This window comes from Anolis sagrei, chromosome 4 (genome assembly GCF_037176765.1).
Source record: "Anolis sagrei isolate rAnoSag1 chromosome 4, rAnoSag1.mat, whole genome shotgun sequence".
In the NCBI taxonomy this organism is placed as follows: Eukaryota; Metazoa; Chordata; class Lepidosauria; order Squamata; family Dactyloidae; genus Anolis; species Anolis sagrei.
This window is the reverse complement of record NC_090024.1, coordinates 65,032,406-65,055,054: the sequence shown is the minus strand read 5'-3', so window position 1 is coordinate 65,055,054 and position 22,649 is coordinate 65,032,406. Positions and strand designations below refer to the sequence as shown.

At 39.2% G+C, this 22,649-nt stretch overlaps 1 protein-coding gene across 1 annotated transcript in view; it reads left to right on the top strand.

The window, feature by feature from the left end:
• Positions 1-1,550: 1,550 nt before the first annotated feature.
• Positions 1,551-22,649, top strand: part of APCDD1 (APC down-regulated 1) — a 42,248-nt gene continuing 21,149 nt past the window's right edge. Inside the window, exons 1-3 of the mRNA XM_060775033.2 lie at positions 1,551-2,012; positions 17,345-17,528; positions 20,460-20,991. Of these exons, the coding sequence (XP_060631016.2) occupies positions 1,949-2,012; positions 17,345-17,528; positions 20,460-20,991 (780 nt within the window). The 5' untranslated portion in view covers positions 1,551-1,948. The remainder of the gene's footprint in view (positions 2,013-17,344; positions 17,529-20,459; positions 20,992-22,649) is intronic.

Below are 22,649 nucleotides of genomic sequence, written 5' to 3'. Positions count from 1 at the left end.
AGTATTTCTTGTTGTTTTTTTGTCAGTGTTGATGTGGAGAGTGTCTGGTTTGCCTACTCTGGAATATGCAACATATCATAGTCCTTCTTTACGGGTCTCTTTCAAATCTGTGATACTATATCTGTGTGTGAGAGAGAGAATCATATCTATCTATATTTATGACTGGATGGCTCTTTGTCAGGAGGGCTCTGATTACATTTTCTTGCCCTGGTGAAGAGATTTGGACTGGATGGCCTTAAGTATTTTCTGTTGGTCATGGGGGTTCTGTGTGGGAAGTTTGCCCCATTTCTGTCGTTTGTGGGTTTCAGAATGCTCTTTAATTGTAGTGAACTATAAATCCCAGTAACTACAAATCCCAAAGGAGCCCCCAGTGGCGCAGTGGGTTAAAGCACTGAGCTGCTGAGTTTGTTGATCGAAAGGTCGCAGGTTCGATTCCGGGGAGCGGCGTGAGCTTCCGCTGTCAGCCCTAGCTTCTGCCAACCTAGCAGTTCGAAAACATGCAAATGTGAGTAGATCAATAGGTACCGCTCTGGTGGGAAGGTAACGGCGCACCATGCACTCATGCCGGCCACATGACCTTGGAGGTGTCTACGGACAATGCTGGCTCTTCAGCTTAGAAATGGAGATGAGCACCACACCCCAGAATCAGACCTGACTGGACTTAATGTCAGGGGACTACCTTTACCTTTTACAAATCCCAAATGTCAAGGTCTATTTCCTTCAAACTCCATCTGTGTTCATATTTAGGCATATGGAATTTTTGTGTCAAGTTTGGTCCAGATCCATCATTGTTTGAGTCCACAGTGCTCTCTGGATGTAGGTGAACAGAGAAGGGCGACTAAAATGATCAAGGGTCTGGAGAACAAGCCCTATGAGGAGTGGCTTAAAGAGCTGGGCATGTTTAGACTGAAGAAGAGAAGGCTGAGAAGAAACATGATAGCCACATATAAATATGTGAGAGGAAGTCATAGGGAGGAGGGAGCAAGCTTGTTTTCTGTGTGCCTTGGAGACTAGGACGCGGAACAATGGCTTCAAACTACAAGAAAGGAGATTCCATCTAAACTTGAGGAAGAACTTCCTGACTGTGAGAGCCGTTCAGCAGTGGAACTGTCTGCCTTGGAGTGTGGTGGAGGCTCCTTCTTTGGAAGCTTTCAAACTGAGGCTGGATGGCCATCTGTTGGGGCTGCTTTGAATGCAATATTCCTGCTTCTTGGCAGGGGGTTGGACTGGATGGCTCATGAGGTCTCTTCCAACTCTGTAATTCTAGTCTATGAAAATTTGGATGAGATAGTTCTTGCAATGCTGGAGAGACTCTAATTTTTGCTTCTCATAGACTTGGCAGTTTAAACTCATGAGTAAACCAGGATATTTTTTGGTGACCCCCTTGGCTACAGGCTTGCTAATGAGTCTTGGTGGGAAGGGAGGCTGAGAGGACTTCTCTGAGGGAGGCTGCGAGGACTGCTTTGGGTGGGAAGCCCCCCTCGCGAGGCCTTCCTTTGTAGTCAGTCGCCTTTCAAGTCAAAGGGTGTCCGGTTTCTCCGGCCCCGCCTCCGCTTCCACCGCCTCGAAGGGGAAATATGAAGGGGAGTTGCCTTTGCCGACTCTCTCCTCTTCAGAAGAGAAGCAGCCGCAGCCAGGAGGAGAAGGCAGGCGGCATCCGAGGGGAAGAGAAGGAGAAAGCACTCCTTTGGGGCGCTGGGATGGGCAGCCCTGCCTTCGCCTTGGCTTCTGCCTGAGCAAAGTGGAAGGAAAGAAGCCGTCTTTTCCCTCAGGAGGAAGAGACCTCAACAGAGGCGGGGAATCACCATTGGCGTGGAGAGTTTTTGTTTTGGTTTTGCTGCGTGTGGATTATTCCTTGGGTTTCAAAGCTTCGAGAGAAGAAGGAGAAGGGGGAAAGTGTGGAGAATAAGAGGAGAAGGGGGAAAGAAAAGAGGCTGCCACTGGAGACATGTCCTGCCCGTGCCTCCTCCTAGAGAGCTACCTGTCCCTCGCCCTCCTCCTCCTCTTCCAAGGTGAGCACTCTTCTTCTCCTCCTGCAGGAAGAATTGGGACTCATTGAGTGTCCCTCATCCAAAATTGGTGTTTGGAAGCCCTATAGGTTCACAATCTTGGAGATGGGACCCAAGTCTAAACATGAGGTGCCTATGTTTCATATACACCAGGCATGGGAAAACATTGGGCCTCCAGGTGCTTTGGACTTCAACTCCCACCATTCCTAACAGGCTACTACAGCTCCCAGAAGCCCCCAGCCTGCGAATGCAGGCTGGGGGCTTCTGGGAGCTGTAGTAGCCTGTTAGGAATGGTGGGAGTTGAAGTCCAAAGCACCTGGAGGCCCAATGTTTCCCCATGCCTGATATACACCTTTCACACACAGGCTGGGTGTTATTCTATTTGCAATATTCATCATTGTGTGCATGGGGCAAAAGTTGGTGTACCCACTGAATGATCACTAAGCCCTTCCAGACAGGCCCTATATCCCAGAATCTGATCCCAGGTTTTCTCCTTTAAACTGGATTATATGAGTCCGCACTACCAGATAAACAGAAAACCTGGGATCAGATCCTGGGATGGATGGATACACACACACACACACACATACATAGGGCCTGTCGGGAAGGGCCCTGAATCACCACCTTGAGTTTAACCCATGTGGATAATTTTGATTTTTTGATTATTTCTGATTTTGGAATTCCAGATAAAGGATGCTCAACCTGTACTGGGTTTTCTTTGTAATAATAAAAGCAGGGCATTGTTGTTTCTTCCTTGGACCCCTTCGACACTGCCGTATAAAATCCAAATTATCTGCTTTGAACTGGATTACATGGCGGTTGTAGACTCATATAATCCAGTTCAAAGCAGGCAATGTGGAATATCTGATCTGGATTATATAGAAGTGTAGACGGGGGCTGGGTCATTCTTCAAAGGGGATTTTTTGGCATTATTTCTGTAAATTGTCATATACAGTGGTCATACTGTGTTAAATAATAATAGTAATGATAATAGTGATTTGATAATATGGATTATATGGAAGTGTAGAAGGGGCCTGGGTCATTCTTCAACGGAGATTTTTTGGCTTTATTTATGTAAATTGTCATATACAGTAGTCATATTGTATTTAATAATAATGATTAATAATAATATTTTTATTAATAATGTAAGCACTGGGTGCAATGCCTAATGACCTTGGTCTGCACTTAAAAACAATTGACTCTGACAAAATTACCATCTGTCAGCTGCAAAAGGCTACCCTACTTGGATCTGCACATATTATTTGTCGATACATCACACAGTCCTAGACACTTGGGAAGTGTCCGACGTGTGATCAAATACAAAAGCCACCATATTGATCTTGTTGGCTGGGTACTAATCTTGCTGTGTATCTAATAATATAATATGTGTATTTCCTTTTGTCATTTCATTTTAGACTCACAGCTATCCACAACTGAAAGCTTTATTTTACCTATTTTATTATTACCCTTTATTACTACCAGTTGCAACAAGCAGCAGAGGGTTGTTAGTGTTATTCACAAGTGTGCAAGTGGCAAGATCTCTCTGTTCTATAGAAAAACTGATTAACTACTTCTGACCAGTCAGAATAGGCAAAACTTTTGTGTTTCAGTCCAGTTTAAGCAACTTTGTAGTAGTTGGTTAAACTAGTACAAAGCTACCATGTGATCAGTCTGTTGGGTGATTGCGGATGCGTAGGACTGTTTTTTATAGGGAAAAGACAGATGTTTACCCAGAACCAAAAAATGTGGGTTTTTTGTCCATTTTCATAGCATACACTGCTTACGTTTTCTTAACTGTCTGCATTAAGAAGTCAGTGACCCAAATGTAGAGCATATGTTGAATTCGGCATGAATGAGCACCTGGAAAGCACCTCAGTTCTCGGGCCCACACTTTTTCATTGACTTCAGTGGCACTGGTTTGGAACAAAACTGGCTAGACTATAACTAAGGTTCTTAATCATTGTCATTATAAACCTTAGTTATTTGTAGTTATTGTTAATCATTGGCTGCCTATTAGCTACCAAGCACAATTCAGAGTGCTGGCTTTAGCATATAAAGCCTTAAACGACTTTGGTGCAACTTACCTGTCCAAATGTATTTCCCTCTATGAACCAGTTCATAGATTAAGATCTTCCGGGGAGGTCCTGCTCTCAAACCCACTGGCCTCACAGGTGCAGCTGATGGGGATGAGGGACAGGGCCTTCTCGTTGGTGGTCCCACAGCTGTGGAACTCATTCCCAAATGAGAACAGGTGAGCCCCTTCCCTCCTGGCTGTGGAACCAAGCATTTGGTCTATCATAAGAATATTTAAAGTTAAAGTGAAAGTTGAAAGTGCAATGACCCAGGACTGTTTATGGACAACAACTTTATCTTTGTGTGGTATATGGTGTTATTTTATGTGATGTGTTTAATAATGTTTTATCAGGGGAGGGTCAATTTTAATGTTTTGTCAAAGGCTTTCATGGCCTTGTTGTAGGTTTTTTTGGGCTATATGGCCATGTTCTAGAACATGGCCATATAGCCCGAAAAAACCTACAACAACCCAATTTTAATGTTTTATACTTTTTTTATCAATGACATTGAATTGTTGCCAACACTAAACTACCCTGAGTCCTCTTCGGGGTTGAGAAGGACAGTTTACAAATATCGCAAGTTGTTGTTGTTTATTCGTTCAGTCGTTTCCAAATAAATAAAAAATGAAACCACTGCACAATTTAATTCTGTGCAAAAGAAGAATCATGCTCATGTGAATAACTCAGGTGAATCAGATCAAGAAATAATGTGTTAGAGATGATATTTCCATAACTAGCTGAAAAATCCTTAAGCAAGCCATGGTGGAAATTGTGGTTGTGGCTTTCAATTTGCTTCTAATGTCCTGTCATGGGTTTTCTTGGCATGAATTGTTCGGAGGAAGAGTTCCTCGTGTCTTCATCTGAAGCTGAGGTCCCTTCCACACAGCTGAATAAAATCCCATATTATCTGCTTTGAACTAGAATATATGGCAGTGTGGACACACATAACCCAGTTCAAAGCAGATATTGTGGAATTTCTGCTTTGATATTCTGGATTAAATGGCTGTGTGGAAGAGCCCTGGGAGTGTATGGTTTGCCCAAAGTCTTTTGGTGTGTTTTCATGGCCAAGCAGGGATTCAACCCCTAGTTTCCAGAGTTGTAGTCCAACACTCAAACTACTACCATATACAATGCTGGCTCCCAATAGGAAAGTCCCATCCTCCATATTCCTCCTGCTTACTACTAAGGTCTCTTCCACACAGCTATATAACCTAGAATATCAAGGCAGAAAATCCCACGTTATCCCAGTATGGACTCAGATAACCCAGTTCAAAGCAGATATTGTGGGATTTTCTGCCTTGTGTGGAAGGGCCCTTAGAAACCTGTATTACTGAGTACACTATCTCTTAAGGAGATCTCCTTAGCCACTGGTAGACACAGGGTGCATTTGTCAAATATTTTTAAAGCCTTCTATATCAATGGTGATTGCCACATGTTGTGAAAGCCAGCTCTGTAAATGATGTGTTGGTGATTTGATGTGTAGTGGTTAATCTGTCCTGGATCTTCTGCCAGTTGATTTATTTGAGGGGAAAGCTTACACTCTTATGAGATCTAACTGATGGGAATCTATCCATGTATTCCACACTGCTCATGTTTTTATAAAGCTCTGTCACGCTATCCTCTAATTACTTTCTAAAATTAAAGCTTTATTCTTTTCTCATGGAAGGTAGCCATGAGATAGAAGATGAATGCAGAATTACAAATGTGACATTTGTATAAGTGCGTTATTGATACTGGGGTTCTTCTTTTCAGTCCTTTATCTAATAATCCTTAATATGAAACTTGTATTTTTTAAACTACTATTCAAACAGACTGCTTTGATCTTTCAATAGAGTTATCTCCAAATTTCACATAAAATGACCTCAAAAACACTTTATTTTATGGTTCGTGCAATTAAATCCTTCCTCATCCCGGATCCCCCTTCCCGAAAATTTACACTGCCCAGTCTCCCAGTGTTTTAAAATTTTATCCTTGAATTTGGCCCTGCCCAGTGAAATCTTGTGTGTTTAATATTGTTCTGTTGTTTATTATATTGGATTTGCATTCTATGTTTTTATTTTTTAGTTCTGTTATGCTTTTGCGTTATATTGTGATTACTGTACTGATGGGTGTGGCCTCATGTAAGCCGCCCCGAGTACCCCTGGGGGAGATGGAGCGGGGTATAAATAAAGTTTTATTATTATTATCTACTCAGAGCTTGAAAAACTCATTGTAGTTGCAACTTTTTCACATTTTACCATGTATATGTGACTAGGAGTTTTATATCCTAAATATGCACTAGTTTATGTTTCCTTATACTGAATTTTGTTGTGTATCTTGTTGTCAACACATTCATTGCAAAGAGCATGGAATTCTACATCTGGAATAAACTAGGTTTATATTAAAATCTGCTTTAGATTGCCCTTTGTTATGAGCTGTCTCCTCACAGCATGTTGAGGAACCCCAAAAGAGATACAAGAGTTCTCTCTTGTAAACAACGTCCATGTGTTCGTTACAGGCGCACCTGGCTGGGATGAGAGACAGGGCCTTCTCAGTGGTGGTCCCTTGGCTATGGAACTCTCTCCCTAGGGATAATAGATCGGCCCTCTCCCTACTGACATTTCAAAAAAAAAAAGGAAAAACCTGGCTCTTTGAACAAGCTTTTGGAAACGCAGTGTAATGGATGAATATGGAACCAGGAAAGAGTGAACATGGAATAGCTTAGACAATGTTTTTAATGATTTTTACATGTTTTCATAATGTGTGCTAAATGTTTTTAATTGTGTTTTATGACTACTGTTGCATCAAATTCTTGCCAGTTTGTAAGCTACTTTGAGTCGCCTTCGGGCTGAGAAAGACAGCATAGAGATACCATAAATAAATAAATAAATAAATAAAAAGAATTTTAGCCAGTTACTACTCTGTTAAGAGCACCAGCTTGCCCACTTACTTCATTACTGCTCATAAACCACATAAACCTTTTGCTGAGCAATTTTGATCATTTTCTTTTCAGAGTATATATAATATATAACATATTACCAAATCTACAAGTCTGATGATGTTGAAGAATACAGAAAGGTTTGTAAGATAGAAGCTTTGCTTAGTCTTTCCAGCAACTTTTGCTAGTCTACGAGCATCTTTAAAATACTACTCCAGCGGTACCTAAATCTTCTCAACTCCATTCAGCATAAATAGTGGTTAGGGGATAGTGGAAGTTATAGTCTAGCTACATATGGATGGCCACGAGGTCTGCCTCTTCATGCTAAGTGCCCTTTAAATAACATATGTCAGAAATGTTTACTGGGAGACTTAACATTGTTGCTGGATGGCTGTCCAATATAAAATGAATTGGTATCAAGCTGATTATGAAGTTACCATCTAAATGCATCACTGAATTTTTGGAGAGGCTAAGCATCACGGTTCCATTTTTTCACAGTGACAGCTGTGGAGAGTCAACATCTCTGAAAACTTAACTGCATTATTCAGATACTTTACTCAGTTACATGCCTAATTTTATGCACTGTTGATATCTAAAGATCCAGAAACCCATCTGCATACTTATTTGAAGTAGTTGTAGAAATTACTTTTCCCCTTGGTTTGGGCAATGAAAGTACCCAGATACCACAAAGAGCAAAGTTTACAACTTTTCTGTGTATCCTGCCTTTTTTATAGGCAAAGAACTTGCTCTTCAAAAGACACCCCCCCCCCCATCTCACTCACAGTATATACAGACTCTGTAAATACAGTTGAGAAAGACCTGCCTGGATGCCAAGGTGTACTTTAAAATTCTCTCATCTGGGTGTCTAGAAGTCAAAACGGAAGGGTTGAAGTTAGAGGCTAAGTAAGGAGAGAAGGTATAATTATAGGGTTAGACTCACAGGATCATCTGCTTGGGATTACAGAGCTGTTTTAAACTTTGGCTGAAATGTGAAACAAATCAGGGCCAATAGTTAGATCAAACCAGCCGCTGCTGAGAGAAGTTGAAAATAATGGGGAGCTTTGTCTGTCTCCCTCACTCCCCTGTATGTGGACTACAGTGTCATTGGATGAGAACATTTGGGGAACACATGAAACGGAATAGGAGAGAATCAATTTGTTGAGGTCATAGTCACTTGGCAGAAATATGAAGAATTTTTGTAGATAAGTGTTGTTCCCTTGGGTTATTCTTGAACATGTTGAATAAAGACATTATGTTTATATCAGTGATACTTGATATCAATACATTTTTTTAAAGACCAGAAGTAAACTCTTGTGATCTGATCGCTTTACTCTTATGCATGAAACTCTTTGTTGTACTTTATTTCCATGTATTCTTGCCAGACTTTAATGCTAATGTAGAATATTAGAATCCTAGAGTTGGAAGAGACCTCGTGGGCCATCCAGTCCAGGCCCTGCCAAGAAGCAGGAAAATCACATTCAAAGCACCCCTGACAGATGGCCATCCAGCCTTAGTTTAAAAGCCTTCAAAGAAAGAGCTTCCACAACACTCCAGGACAGAAGAATTCCACTTCTGAACAGCTCTCACAGTTAGGAAGTTCTTCCTCATGTTCAGGTGGAATCTCCTTTCCTGTAGTTTGAAGCCATTCTTCTGCATCCTAGTCTCCAAGGCAGTAGAAAACAAGCCTGCTTCCTCCTCCCTATGACTTCCCCTCACATATTTATACATGTCTCCTCTCAGCCTTCTCTTCTGCAGGCTAAACATGCCCATCTCTTTAAGCCACTTCTCATAGGGTTTGTTCTCCAGACTCATTATTTTAGTAGCTCTTCTCTGGACACATTCCAGCTTTTCAACATCTCCCTTAAATTGCAGTGCCCAGAATTGGACACAGTATTCCAGGTATTGTCTGACTAAGGCAGAATAGAGGGGTAGCAAGGCTTCCCTGGATCTAGACCAGGGGTCCTCAAACTAAGGCCCAGGGGCTGAATATGGCCCTCCAAGGTCATTTACCCGGCCCTCGCTCAGGGTCAACCTAAGTCTGAAATGACTTGAAAGCACACAACAACAACAATCCTATCTCATCCGCCAAAAGCAGGCCCACACTTCCCATTGAAATACAAATAAGTTTATATTTGTTAAAATTGTTCTTCATTTTAATTATTGTATTATTGAAGTGGTTTTTTTTTTTTGCACTACAAATAAGATATGTGCAGTGTGCATAGGAATTCATTCTTTTTTTTTCAAATGATAATCCAGCCCTCCAACAGTTTGAGGGTCTGTGACCTGGCCCTCTGTTTAAAAAGTTTGAGGACCCCTGATCTAGACCATCGCCTCAGCCACCTGGGTTTTAGGGAGGTTGTAGGACTGCATCTCAAAGTCGTTTGGGGAACAGAGACTGAATGGTCCCTTAAACTTCAAGGGAAGAACATTGTGCAACTATCTCTGAGAGAACATTCTATTTCTAATATTGTCTTCCAAAACTACTCCTCTACTTAACATTTTTCCCTTACCTAAATTCATTTTCCTCCAAATTCAATGCAGTTCATTCTGGTTTTTTGGGGGGTTTTTTTATTTTATTTTATTTTTTTTGGTGTTGCATTAATCTCGTATTGCAATCCATTTTGTACCTGCTTATTAAGAATGTTAGGGCTGCAGTCCTAAGCCTGTTTACTAAGAAGAACTTGATAGCACTTGCTTTTGCAAGTACATGCTTTGGATCAAGCTGTAAAATTCTTGATGTCTCTTTGGGGTGTGTTCCTTTCTATATGAAACCAAAAGGTTTTTGCAATGTTCAGTACTAGGATTATGCTTGGATGGAACAGTGCCCTTTTCATTACTCCATAAGACAGGCATGGACAAACTTCGGGCCTCCAGGTGTTTTGGACTTCAACTCCCACAATTCTTAACAGCCTACCGGCTGTTAGGAATTATGGAATTTGAAATCCAAAACACCTGGAGGCCTGAAGTTTGCCCATGCCTGCCATCAGATGTGCTACCCAAAAGGTGACAATTTGATCTAAGCCTTCTTTCTTAAAGAAGATAGCATAAGAAAAAGGCATTTGGCCCACCTTTAATGTAGGTGTTATTGCCACAACAAAAATACAACAGAAGAATTGTTTGAATACTTTTTAAAAAATCACATATTAATAAATGCCACACTGCAACCTCTTTACACATTTGTCCTGTTAGGAAGTCACCCTGTTGTTGCAATGTGATAGCAATGAAACCAACATTGCTGTGACTTTCTTAATTTTCCTTAGTAATTTTATAAGTCACAATTATCCAGTAATCTGATTTGCAAAATGCAAGATTTGACGGTGTCCATCTTCTTAGAAGACTTTCAAACTCATAAACAATGGGTGTCAGTGGTATTATTATGCGACCTTTACCTTCATTGACCCGAGATCAGGGAAATTAGGGGGGGGGGGGGGGCAAATGCCTTCCTAGACAGAATACTCTATGGAGGACCAAGTTAGGACACTAATGTCTGTATGCAGTGTATCTAATGCAGTGGTTCTCAACCTGTGACTCCCCTGATGTTTTGGCCTGTAACTCCCAGAAATCCTAATAGATTGTATACTGGCTGGGAGTTGTAGGCCAAAACACCTGGGGACCCACAGGCTGAGAACCACTGCTCTAATGAAAGCTTACTTGGATTACACCAAACACATTAACTTCTAAGTGCACATTGTGCTTTAAGAATATTAATATTAAAGAATGATTAAATAATTATGGGATGGGAAATTTAATCTGCTCATTAGGCATTGTGAGAGTTATTATGACAGCCCAACTGGAGTTTCAAATCACAGCATACTATAAACAGAGCTACAGTTAGTGATCCCTGGAAACATCTACATAGTCTTCAGTTGTACAGGTGAGTCAAGTGTGGCTGACGATTAGCTTCCGAGCACAATTCAAAGTGCTGGTGTTAACCTATAAAGCCCTAAACGACTCCGGCCCTGTTTACCTCTCCAAACGTATTCTCCCCTACGAACCATCAAGATTACTAAGATCGTCTGGAGGGGCCCTGCTCTCGGTCTCACCACCTGCACAAGCACGGCTGGTGGGGACGAGGGACAGGGCCTTCTTGATGGTGGCCCCTCGACTTTGGAACTCCCTGCCATTAGAGATCAGAACTGCCCCCTCCCTCATGACATTCAGGAAACTAACAAAGACCTGGTTGTGGAACGTGGCATTTGACAACTGATTTAATTCTTTGCCCACATGAAAGGAGGATGATGAATGGGATTTTGATGGTGTTGGAGGATTTGGCTCTTTTAACTGTGATGATAATGTTTTAATGTGTATGGTGCTGATATTTTAATCGTGTAATGAAGTGGCATTGTGTCATTATTGTATATTCTTTGTATGTTAACACATGTTGTGAACCGGTCCGAATCCCTCTTTGAAGGTGAGAGGGTCGGTATATAAAACCTCGAAATAAATAAATAATAAATAAATAAATTTACCTTCTGAAATAAGTAAATGGAGCAGGGAAGGTTGCAGAAGCCATTTTTTTATGTTTGCAATAGGAAAAAAAGCTGAAAAAGACAGGCCTACAACAGCATTGTGTGAGAGAGAGAAATGGGGCAAAAGGTAAAGGTTTCCCCTGACATTAAGTCTACTTGTGTCCAACTCTGTGGGTGTTCATCTCAATTTCTAAGCCGAAGAGCTGGTGTTGTCCATAGACACCTCCAAGGTAATGTAGCCAGCATGACTGCATGGAGCATTGTTACCTTTCCGCAGAAGCAGTACCTATTGATCTACTTAAATTTCCATGTTTTCAAACTGCTAGGTTGACAGAAGCTGGGCCTAGCAATCGGAGCTCACCAGGGGGCCCAAAGTGGGATATAAATATAATAATAATAATAATAATAATAATAATATACAGTAGTCCTGCGTGCTGACCATGCAATGTCTGCTTATAAACCTTCAATGAAACGAAGTAAACCACTCTCCAAGGTAGTCCTCCAAGTAACATTATTGTGCATAATAGAGACAGGAGAAGATTGTATTATATGTTATGTACATTAACATAAAAAGACATAAAGGAGAACCTATGATATTCATTGGGGGGAATCGAACCTAAGTATTTGTTGACTGTAATGCTGTCAACATTACCCTTTGTGTAAATTAACAATCTTATACATATGCTCTTAATCTGTCTAAACTTTACATACATAGGATGATCAATCAAAACAAATAGTTTGGAACAGCATAAATAGGAAAAAGCCAATGGCATTCCCTCCTCCCTCTGACCCATCCTGGGGCCCATCCAGCATACACTATGCCAAAAAGATCATTGACTTAGTGGATATATGTGTCTAATCTGGAAGGATTTTCTACGTCCTTGCATTTTTAAAAAAGTTCCAAACATAAAGCAACTTTTTCTTTCCTTCCCTAATGTGTCCTCTACACTTCTTTCTCGGTTTTCTTTTATTTTACGAGTATCTGGGACATCTGTAAAAAGGAACACTCAGAAACGGGCATAAAGTTCTCCAGCAATGCTGTCAGAGAAGGATTGTGGCTTCTCAGTGTTTGATTATATATTGCTTCTATGAAGGCAAACCGAAATGAAATTTGCCTTTTGGACAGCACTGTTGAGAACTGACATCACAGCTACCACTCTAATCCCTTAACCACCTACCAATATTGATCAACAGCTAGCCAAACAATAATTAAAAGGAAGAGCTTTCAAGATATTTAGGTCACATAGCTGTGTTCCAGCCAGCTGGACAACATTTTCCAATCCAGGAATATATTATAAATATTTGCATAAACACGCATTCAAATTCTAGCATACCTTTTTGAAGTGGTTTAGTTTGCTTACCTGCTGGATATTTAAAAAGGGAGGAAAAGCAATTCAGCCAAGATTCTTATTTTTTCTGTATTTAAATATATCTCACTAACATAGAAAACTTCTTGGAATCATAAGTCAGAATAAAACTTGTTTAATGTCAAAGGATGCTTACAGCTGGAACCTATCCATTGTCCTGGTTTTCTCTGCTTATACCAGATTCCACAAAAGTTTGAGATGTCATGTACTAAATCATTCACCTTCAGAAACTTTTAATAAGATTTTTTTAATTAATGTGTCTCCCATCTTTCACCCAGGATAGGACTCAAATTCAAAATCATTTCAGTAATGTATCTAAAGTCCAAAGATTGTAAAACAAACCAAACATATAACTTTTCCATATAATCAGTTTTTATGTGTGTGAAATAAATGCACATTTCTTATTGTTTGTTTCATTCCTTCAGATTTCGCTTGCTACAGCATTACTGAGTACTTGAGGTTCATGAAATATTTGAGGTTATGGTAATTGCTTTTTTTCTCATATAACTCCTACTATCTTTGTAGTCTGGAATATCAGTGAGTTATGCACATTGTTAAGGCAGGTTGTTTTATGATTTATCGCCATATTGCATTTTCATACTGCATTTATCCACAGTCCTGAACAAAAAAAAATTGGGCAATTTATTTCCCCCAAAAGAATGCTAATAATGAAGCAATATGTAGGTTGTAATTATTATTTCCAGTATTTATTCATTTTAGAAATGAAAATCACATTGAATCAAGCTCTAAAACCTTATTCCTTTTGAGTTTCAAAGTAACTATTTATATCCTTCAATTTATCTGTTAAGTTATCCTGTGAAACCTGGAAGTACAATACTTGATATGGCTCATTTGCCTTTTCGTTAAATTACATCAAATTATTTCTCACATAACATAGGATGTTATATCAGGGCCCATGTGTTAAAGTACATAAATTTTATAATTTAAGATTAAAAAAAACAAAATTAAAGTATTTTTGGTGGAGTTCATTCAGATTGCAATAGAAGAGGAATTCTTCATTTAACTTTTTGAAAGTCAGCTGCTTACTTTAATGACCTCTTATTGATATAAATATGTGATTCAGATATTAATAACTATCGATGGGTCCCATATTGGGAGAAAGGCAGGGTATAAATAAAACAAACAAACAAAGAAGATAATGCTGAATGGGACTAATAACAGCAATCCAAGCCTAAAAACAAGCACAGGGTTTATGTCTATATCAATAGCAAGGCAGATGTAAAAATTATTCCACCTAAAATGGAGGAAATTATAGAGCTTTCCCCCTCTATTTCATTTGGAAAAGAAGGGAAAGGGCCTTAACTTTTACCCAGAAACACCAGTAATGAAGGTGAATTTTATATAAATTCCACCATTGTGACTCAAGATTACTGACAAATTGAAAAGGCTGCAATATATCATAGTTAAAGCATACAAAAGTCTAACATGAAAATGTGATTTATTTATTTATTTACATATTTATATTCTGTCCTTCTCACCCCAAAGGGGACTTAACGCAGATCACAGAACACAAATACAGCAAACATCCAATGTTGGTTATACAATGACAAGATAGACAACATAGATAACAAATATTTGTCTTTTCACTGTTACTGTGGATCAAAAACCTCACTGCGGTTAATTTTTGTGACAAGATGTGGACATGCTGAGATCACAATTCTTATTTGGGTTAGAAAATTTGTAAATACTCCTTACATTCTGCTCCAATAGGAAAATGAAAAGAAGGGTCAATAAGAGACTGACAGAGGGCCCAAACGCCTACTGATTCATGTGCCAGAGACCTATGTGTCCGACTAGGGTCGCCACACTTTAATATTTTTTTCCTTGTCCCACAGGTTTTTCTAATGCATTCCAGAGCTCTGCATTGCAACCTCCAGTTTTAGCAATAGGCACTAACATTTTAAGCTAAATAAGCCTGTTACCTTTTACAGTGCCTTCAATGTTCTGCTGTCTTCCATCTCTTCCTGTCCAATTTACAGACCAGAGCTGGAAGATTTTACTGCTTTTGATGTTCAGAGTGACCAAACTAGAGCTAAAAACAGAAACATCTGCTTTACAGTGAGACATAGTATTCTTCATTGTAATTGTATACCTTTCACATTGTGATTAGGATACTTTGTGGAAAGGTTATTTAGCAATTTACTACATCTAAAGATAAGACTAGTGCATAGTTTCCTAATTATTTAGGTCTACTGACTAAATAAACAAAGCCATTTTTTAAGTAAATTATGTATTTAAAAGTTAGACAAGTTTCTACTTGAAAAGTCTATTAGAAAAGAAAAATCCTCACATTAATGTTTTTATAACAGAGTGTCTTTTCATAAATTGAACCTCGTTTCTACATGAATTCAGGTTACTGAAGCATAGATCCAAACTGAGCAAGATTTAGACTGGATCTACAGTGCCATACAATGTAGTTTGAATCTGCATTATATCGTCAATGTAGTTCAGACTGCATTATTTGGCAGTGTAAATCCAGCCTTGATTTACTGAATAACAGGTTTACAGTGTGGTCCTATGTATTTTTACATAGTAGTACATTATACTAGATTTTTCTAATTTCTAATTCCTTCCGGCTGGAATTGTGGGAGATTAAGTCCAAAACACCTGGAGGGCTGAAGTTTGCCCATGCCTGCTCTAGTGTGTTTAGGACAAATTAAATTTCCAACAATGTGGGAATTGTTACGTGGCAATTCTGTACCTCGGGTTTGGATTGAGATATTTCATTTCTGTTACATACTATCTAAATTAAAATTCATTCTGGATTTTCCCGGCATGTTATTAGAAATACTGAGTTAGGAGGAAGAACACAGTATTTTAATAGATGCTGGTATTTGTTAATATGCAGGAAAGCATGGAGGTGTGTCAATATCTACAGTTATTGCCCATACAATAATGATTTAGGCGGTACTGCTCAGAAATTGAAAACACAGGTAGATTCGTATGATCTATTTCTAAGATTTGTCTCACATTCTAACCAGAAACAGAAATGTTGGCTGCAAATGAAGGCTTATAGCTATATAGAAATGAGCAGACTTGGATTTTCAAAGGATGTTTTTGAGTTTTAGGGGAAAGCACAAAGGGATGGTAGTTGATGACAGCAGAAAGAAAACAAAATCTGACCTACTTCAAAATCAGACACTAGGGGCACTTCTGTTGGCAAGGATCTCAAAAGGAGGTGCAATATGTTTTAAAGAGCACAGAACTGCAAAAGATGGATGCACTTCAGGTTTTTTATACTGTCACAAATTGCAGCTGTTCTCGTTTTATACAAGGAAAACACAGAGTGAAGTATAACAATTTGCTAATGTCTAGCAAAGTGTTGATGGCTGGATTGGGCAATCTGAACTTAGATCTCAGTTTAAATCTTTATCCACTGAACTATGCAAATGCTTAACTTGAGCTATTAAGTGTTTGAGATGGGGAAATGTTTAATGCTGTAGAATGAGCAACTATATGTATACATGCAATCTAGAGCAAGTTTCAAGAATAAATACATTTTTGATTTTGAAACAGCTGATTTCAGGACCTTTGAGAAAATAGTAGGTGAGATCTCATGGTCAGAATTGCCCAAAGGGAATGGGGTTCAATGTATTGTCAAAGGCTTTCATGGCCGTAATCACTGGGTTGTTGTAAGTTTTTTGGGCTGTATGGCCATGTTCCAGAAGCATTCCCACCTGATGTTTCGCCTGCACCTATCGCAGGCATCCTCAGAGGTTGTGATGCAGGTGAACATGGCCATGCAGCCCAAAAAACTTACAACAACCCAGGAATGCAGTTCATTATGCATGGGAGTTTCTTAAAGGTGAGAAATGCAAGAAACATACAGTGAATTCCAATGAGGAAGAAAAATCGGAGGTGTATAAAGTAAACAGGGTGGGTGTGCAAAGAATATTCATGTGAACTGAGATTTAAAAGAGATTTATATGAAAAAGAAGGAGGAGGAAATAATAAAAAAAGAATACTATTGAATAGCCAGTACTTGAAGGAGGAAATTCAGAAAGTATAAAGCTTAGAATGAGTTCAAGCTCACCAGAGAGCTTAAAAATAATAAATATTTATAGTGAATCATTCTGAAATTGTTAAGGTTACAATCCTGGGAATACATGACAGGGAGTAAAAACATTGGATTCTCTGGGGCTTTATGTTTGAGTAAAAATGCTTAGGATTATTCTGTAGCTGTACTAATACTGTAATTCCCCATAGAATCCGTTGACACTGAAGTGTATATGGTATTTCCATTTTTTAGCATGAACAAAAGTATATGTAGTTGCACACATATGAGAGAATGCATGGATTTTTGTAGTGTGTAAATATCCTTACAGGCTTTCCAGCTTCTGCAACTTTTTATATGGTAAAATATAGTTAATACAGAATATGTCAGGCATGCAAAATCAATACAGAAGAGTGTCGTGACACTGGTCTTTTATACATGTGCTTAATTGTCCAAACTCATCAGGACATTCATATTTTGTCTTTGGCATCCCAGGGCTGGGAGAAGGCTCTGCACTTCTTCATCCAGAGAGCAGGTCTCACCCTCGATCACTAGAGAAGAATGCATGGCGGACTTTCAAGGAATCACAGTGTCATCATATGTTAAAACATCTTCACAATGGAGCACGGATCACTGTACAAATGCCTCCTATGATCGAAGGACATTGGGTTTCCACTGGGTAAGGATGTTGATGAATGAGAGTCTAAAAAACTAAAATAATTCAGTTAACATTAAAATTCAAGAGCCAAAATTTTAAAAGCATGCTGTAAAGAGGCTTTTTATATTACTTTTTTTCTGTAGTTTATAATCCAATTGACAACCCTTTTAACACCCTCCAAGCACTTTTCTCTTCTCTTTTCAATAACCATCATGTGTTACATTTTATATACCCGCTTAGAAAAGCTAGTGAATAAATTCTTGGCTTTATGTTATATTATGTGACATGTATGTTGTAAAGCAGTGCTTTTTGGGTTGGAATGAACATCAAGCACAAAGTAGCTACATGTAATAACATCCTGCAGAAACTTACTGGTAGTGCATGGAGTGAAGACCCAAACTTAATAAGAACATCAGCACTGGCCTTGTTTTACTCAACCGCTCAGTATGCCTGCCCTGTTTGGCACAAGTCTGCCTATACAAAGCAGGTGAATATATCACTGAATGAAACATGTGGGATGATCACTGGATGTCTCAAACCTATACCTGCTGTTGATAGACTTTATAAGGTAGCTGGCGTTGCCCCCCGCCCCCTTTAATGTGCAACCAGAAGTTGAACACTGTGAAAGCCATCCACTGCATGACTATCAGCCTCCTCCCAGTAGACTCAAATCAAAGTTAAGTTTCATGAGAACCACCACTCCTCTTAATGTTCCCCCAGCAACATCAAGAGTAACCCCCAGGGCAGCTAAACCAGGAAATCCCAAATGGATGCCCCCCACGCGGGTCTGCCTCCAGGGGCAAACCAAGAATGGGCAACTTGGAAGTCCCTAAACAGACCTAGAAGTGGTGTTGGGAGATCAAAGGACAACCTGGCAAAATGGCACTATCTAGAACAGTGGTTCTCAACCTGTGGGTCCCCAGATGTTTTGGCCTTCAACTCCCAGAAATTCTAACAGCTGGTAAACTGGTTGGGATTTCTGGGAGTTGTAGGACAAAACACCTGGGGACCCATAGGTTAAGAACCACTGGCCTAGAATAATCCTTCCACCTTGTGCGACTGTGGAACAGAACAAACAACTCAGCATCTGTATGCTTGTCCACAATGCCCTGCCTCATGCACAGAGGAAGAACTGCTTAAAGCTACAGACAATGTGGTCGCTGTTGCCTGTTTTTAGTCTAAAATGACTAAGCCGCTTGTGTTCCCTCCATTTTATCCACTTTATCAGTTTTATACTTGTTTATTTATTCAATGCTTTTGACACAAAATAAATTTTATAGATAGATAGGTAGGTAGGTAGATAGTGACTAGAAGTTCGAAAATGGTATGGAATCTGGAAAACTTGGCAAAACTGACTCATATCACCTAGGGATACTGGTATATTTTGGACTTAAAGAAATTATGGGGGGGGGGCACATGCGTAATTATTGTTCTGCATGACAGAAGAGAAACATGTATGTTCAAACATTTTATGATTCTACAAAAGAAATTGCCTTGAAAGGTTAGTTTAAGAAATTCTATTTGACAGAAATAAAATTAAGGAACAAGTCATTTAAAAACCTATTGAGATTAGAGTAAATTTATGACAATACAATTTTGAGAGACAGGGAACTGGTCTTTGGAAATATAGGCTAAAAGTGTTCTTTCAATAAACGTATGCTATCTTTGAAAAGCAATCAGTGAGTTGTAGGGCTATCCACATGAAAGATAAAAAAATAAATTGAAAAGGGTATAATTAAATATCGGTCTGCCTTTAAAATACTTAGAATAAAATAGATTCTAAATAAAATATTGTATAGAAAAGACGTAGTCATCAACATGTTCTTTTTATTTGGTTTACACATAGAATCATAGAATAACAAGAGTTGGAAGAGACCATCTAGTCTAACCCCCTGCCATGCAGGAAAATCACAATCAGAGTATCCTCGTCTTTCTTTCTCATTTCGCTAATCATTTATTTGAATAAAATAATAATAAATCCAAAAAACAAAGTACAGCATGCGTTTAAAGAGATGGTAAATAAAAGGTAATTTGAGCAGCTCTATTTTCAAAATATACTTTTAGAACATATTATTAAATACAAGGAGAATATGAAAGTGCCAATGCTCTGATTACATAAAATGTAGAAGTAGTAGCCTTTACCAAAAGAATAAATCTAAAACCCATTTTAACAACATCTTCATTAGGTCAATTCAGAATCCACAAGAAACTGGCAAGCTTTCAAGCTTTCCAGACCTTTTTATTAGGCAAGATCTTACAAAGAACAGATGCCATGAAATAGTTGGGGATCAGACTGAAGAAGAAAAAAGACTGGTGTGAAGTTGAAGTCTGCCCAATGATTGCCTAAGATTTCAAGTTAGGTTTTATCAGATGATATTATATTTCCAAGTTACACCTCTTTTTCTTGAGAATAAAAAAAAGTTACACTATTTGAAAATACTGCAAAAAAACAGTATTTGGAAAAGCTTATTTTTTACTACATTCTCCAATTCCCCCTAATTTTTTTTCATGTCAGGAGTGATTTGAGAAACTGCAAGTCACTTCTGGTGTGAGAGAATTGGCTGTCTGCAAGGACGTTGCCCAGGGGACGCCCGGATGTTTTGATGTTTTATCATCCTGTAGGAGGCTTCGCTCATGTCCCCACATGGAGAGCCGGAGCTGACAGAGGGAGCTCATCCACACTCTCCCCGGATTCAAACCTGCAACCTGTCGGTCTTCAATCCTGCCGGCAAAAGAGTTTAACCCATTGCGCCCACCGGGGGCTCCTAATTCCCCCCCCCCATCAGCATGACCTATCTTTGAGAATTCTGGAAATTATAAAAGTAACTCCTCCAAATTCTGAAAAATAAAGATACTCATAATGTGTGGTAATAGTGGCCACATTGGCTCTGATAGTTATGATTAACCATTTTACTAACTTTCTTTTTTTTTCCTTTTTCCAATTTGTTACAGTTGTGAAGTTAGGTCAGGCCCAGAATTCATCACAAGATCCTACAGATTCTACCATAATAATACATTCAAGGCCTATCAGTTTTACTATGGAGGTAATCACTGCACAAACCCAACCTATACCTTGGTTCTCCGTGGTAAAGTCCGCCTTCGCCAAGCATCCTGGATCATTCGAGGAGGGACTGAAGCTGATTACCAGCTACATAATATACAGATAATCTGCCACAGTGAGGCGGTAGCTGAAAGATTAAGTGAGCTGGTGAATCGTACATGCCCTGGATTTGTATCAGAAGGCAAACCCTGGGAGCAGAATGTGAGCTATGATCTTTGGAGAGAAGAGAATGGTTATGAATGCACCAAAGCACTGAATTTCGCTATGCATGAACTTCAACTCATCCGTGTGGAGAAACAATACCTTCACCATAATTTAGACCACTTAGTAGAGGAGCTATTTCTTGGAGACATCCACACTGACCCCACTCAAAGGATGTATTATCGGCCGTCGAGTTACCAACCTCCTCTGCAAAATGCCAAGGTATGTGCATATTTTGTTTGGCTTTCAAGGCAGGTAAAGAGAACAACTTTTCTTACAGGAAATATTTGATGTATGTGAGCCAAGGAGTGTCAGGCAAACAACTTAACATGGCCAAAACCAAAACATGCTTAAAAATAGATTTTTCTAAATCCCTTGCAGCTTTTAATTCAACATCCAAATAGAGTCATAGAATCCTAGAGTTGAAAGAGACCTCATGGGCCATTCCATCCAACTCCCTGTTTACTTGTTGTTTCTGTATTCCTTCTATTCATCCACTATCTCATCTTCCATACTTTCTCCTATAGTTCCTATTGGTCTCCTCACAACCTTACCAGCACATAGCTAGATCTTCATAGATTTTGCTTCTCTTATGTCCCTTGCTTTTCTGCATATTTGCCTACAAATTTCTCCAAGCTTGTAGTGACAAACTAAATGTTGTTATTGTTAATAGCTGAATTAGACATAATGACATAGCAAACCTTTTTTTTTTTTATTTTATTTTTTTGCAATTGTGGAAGTGAGTTGCTTGTTACATGGTGAAGGAATGGCAGACTGTGAAGATACAGGTGAACAGCTTCTGAGGGTCAAATCTTTATTTTCTGAATGTATTTCCTCTCTTTCTGCTGGGGTGGGATCCAAGGCAGAATCTTCACAGCTTGCTATTCCTCCACCATTTTTAGGAACACAATTAGCTCTCTAAACATAATTCTGCTTTCAGGATTGTGGGTTGTAGTTCTCCTTTAGAAACTTCAAATGCCCAACCTAATTATACTTACAGGGAATATTGTGTCTGTGGTTTGAAATTTGTCATTTTATGAAATAAAAACATTTTGAGTCCCTGTATTGAAAGAAAGGTAGGATACCTATAAAGTAGATAAATAAAATGAAAATGAATTGGTTCGGCAGGGTGGGTGCGGCGACAACACAGGTCCTGCAGGCTGCAGTTTGCCCATGTCTGGCCTAATTATGGGATCTCCAGTGGTGTCTACAATTTTAAATGTTCCTTATAGTGACAGGAAAGGATAGCCCTTTTTTTTTTTTTTTGAAGGCCTCAACTATTATAGTTGACCAGCCAGCCTCCTCAGATGCTGTATTTCTTTAATTTTAGATTTCATTAGAAGTTAAATCTTGTATATCTACAGGTTAGGTAGGAACATTTTAAGGTCAAGGAATTGTGTGACATCCAATTGCTAATTAAAATCTTTCAAAAATGAATACCAAATAAAACTTTGTCTAATCCAATGGGTCTCAACCTGTGGGTTTCTTTTTGGCCTATAACTCCGATATCCAAGCCAGTTTACCAGCTGTTAGGATTTCTGGGAGTTGAAGGCCAAACCATCTGGGGACCCACAGGTTGAGGACCACTGGTGATCCATTGCTTTTTAACACTTGTCAAAAACTTGGGATTTTTCAAGAATCTAATTATTGTTGTTGTGGTGGTGGTGGTGGTGGTTGTGTGTGTGTGTGTGTGTGTGTATTGCTACCACAACCACAGGCTGGGCACTTTACTGTGTGCATCTAATGAAGCAGAATGAAGTCTACAAAAACTTATGCTGCCAACTTCTTTCCTTCAGTTAATGTCAAAGGTTCCCACAAGTTTCCACAATGTTATTGATGTTATATAAATCAAACAGGACAGTCCCTTCCTCGGGTGTACA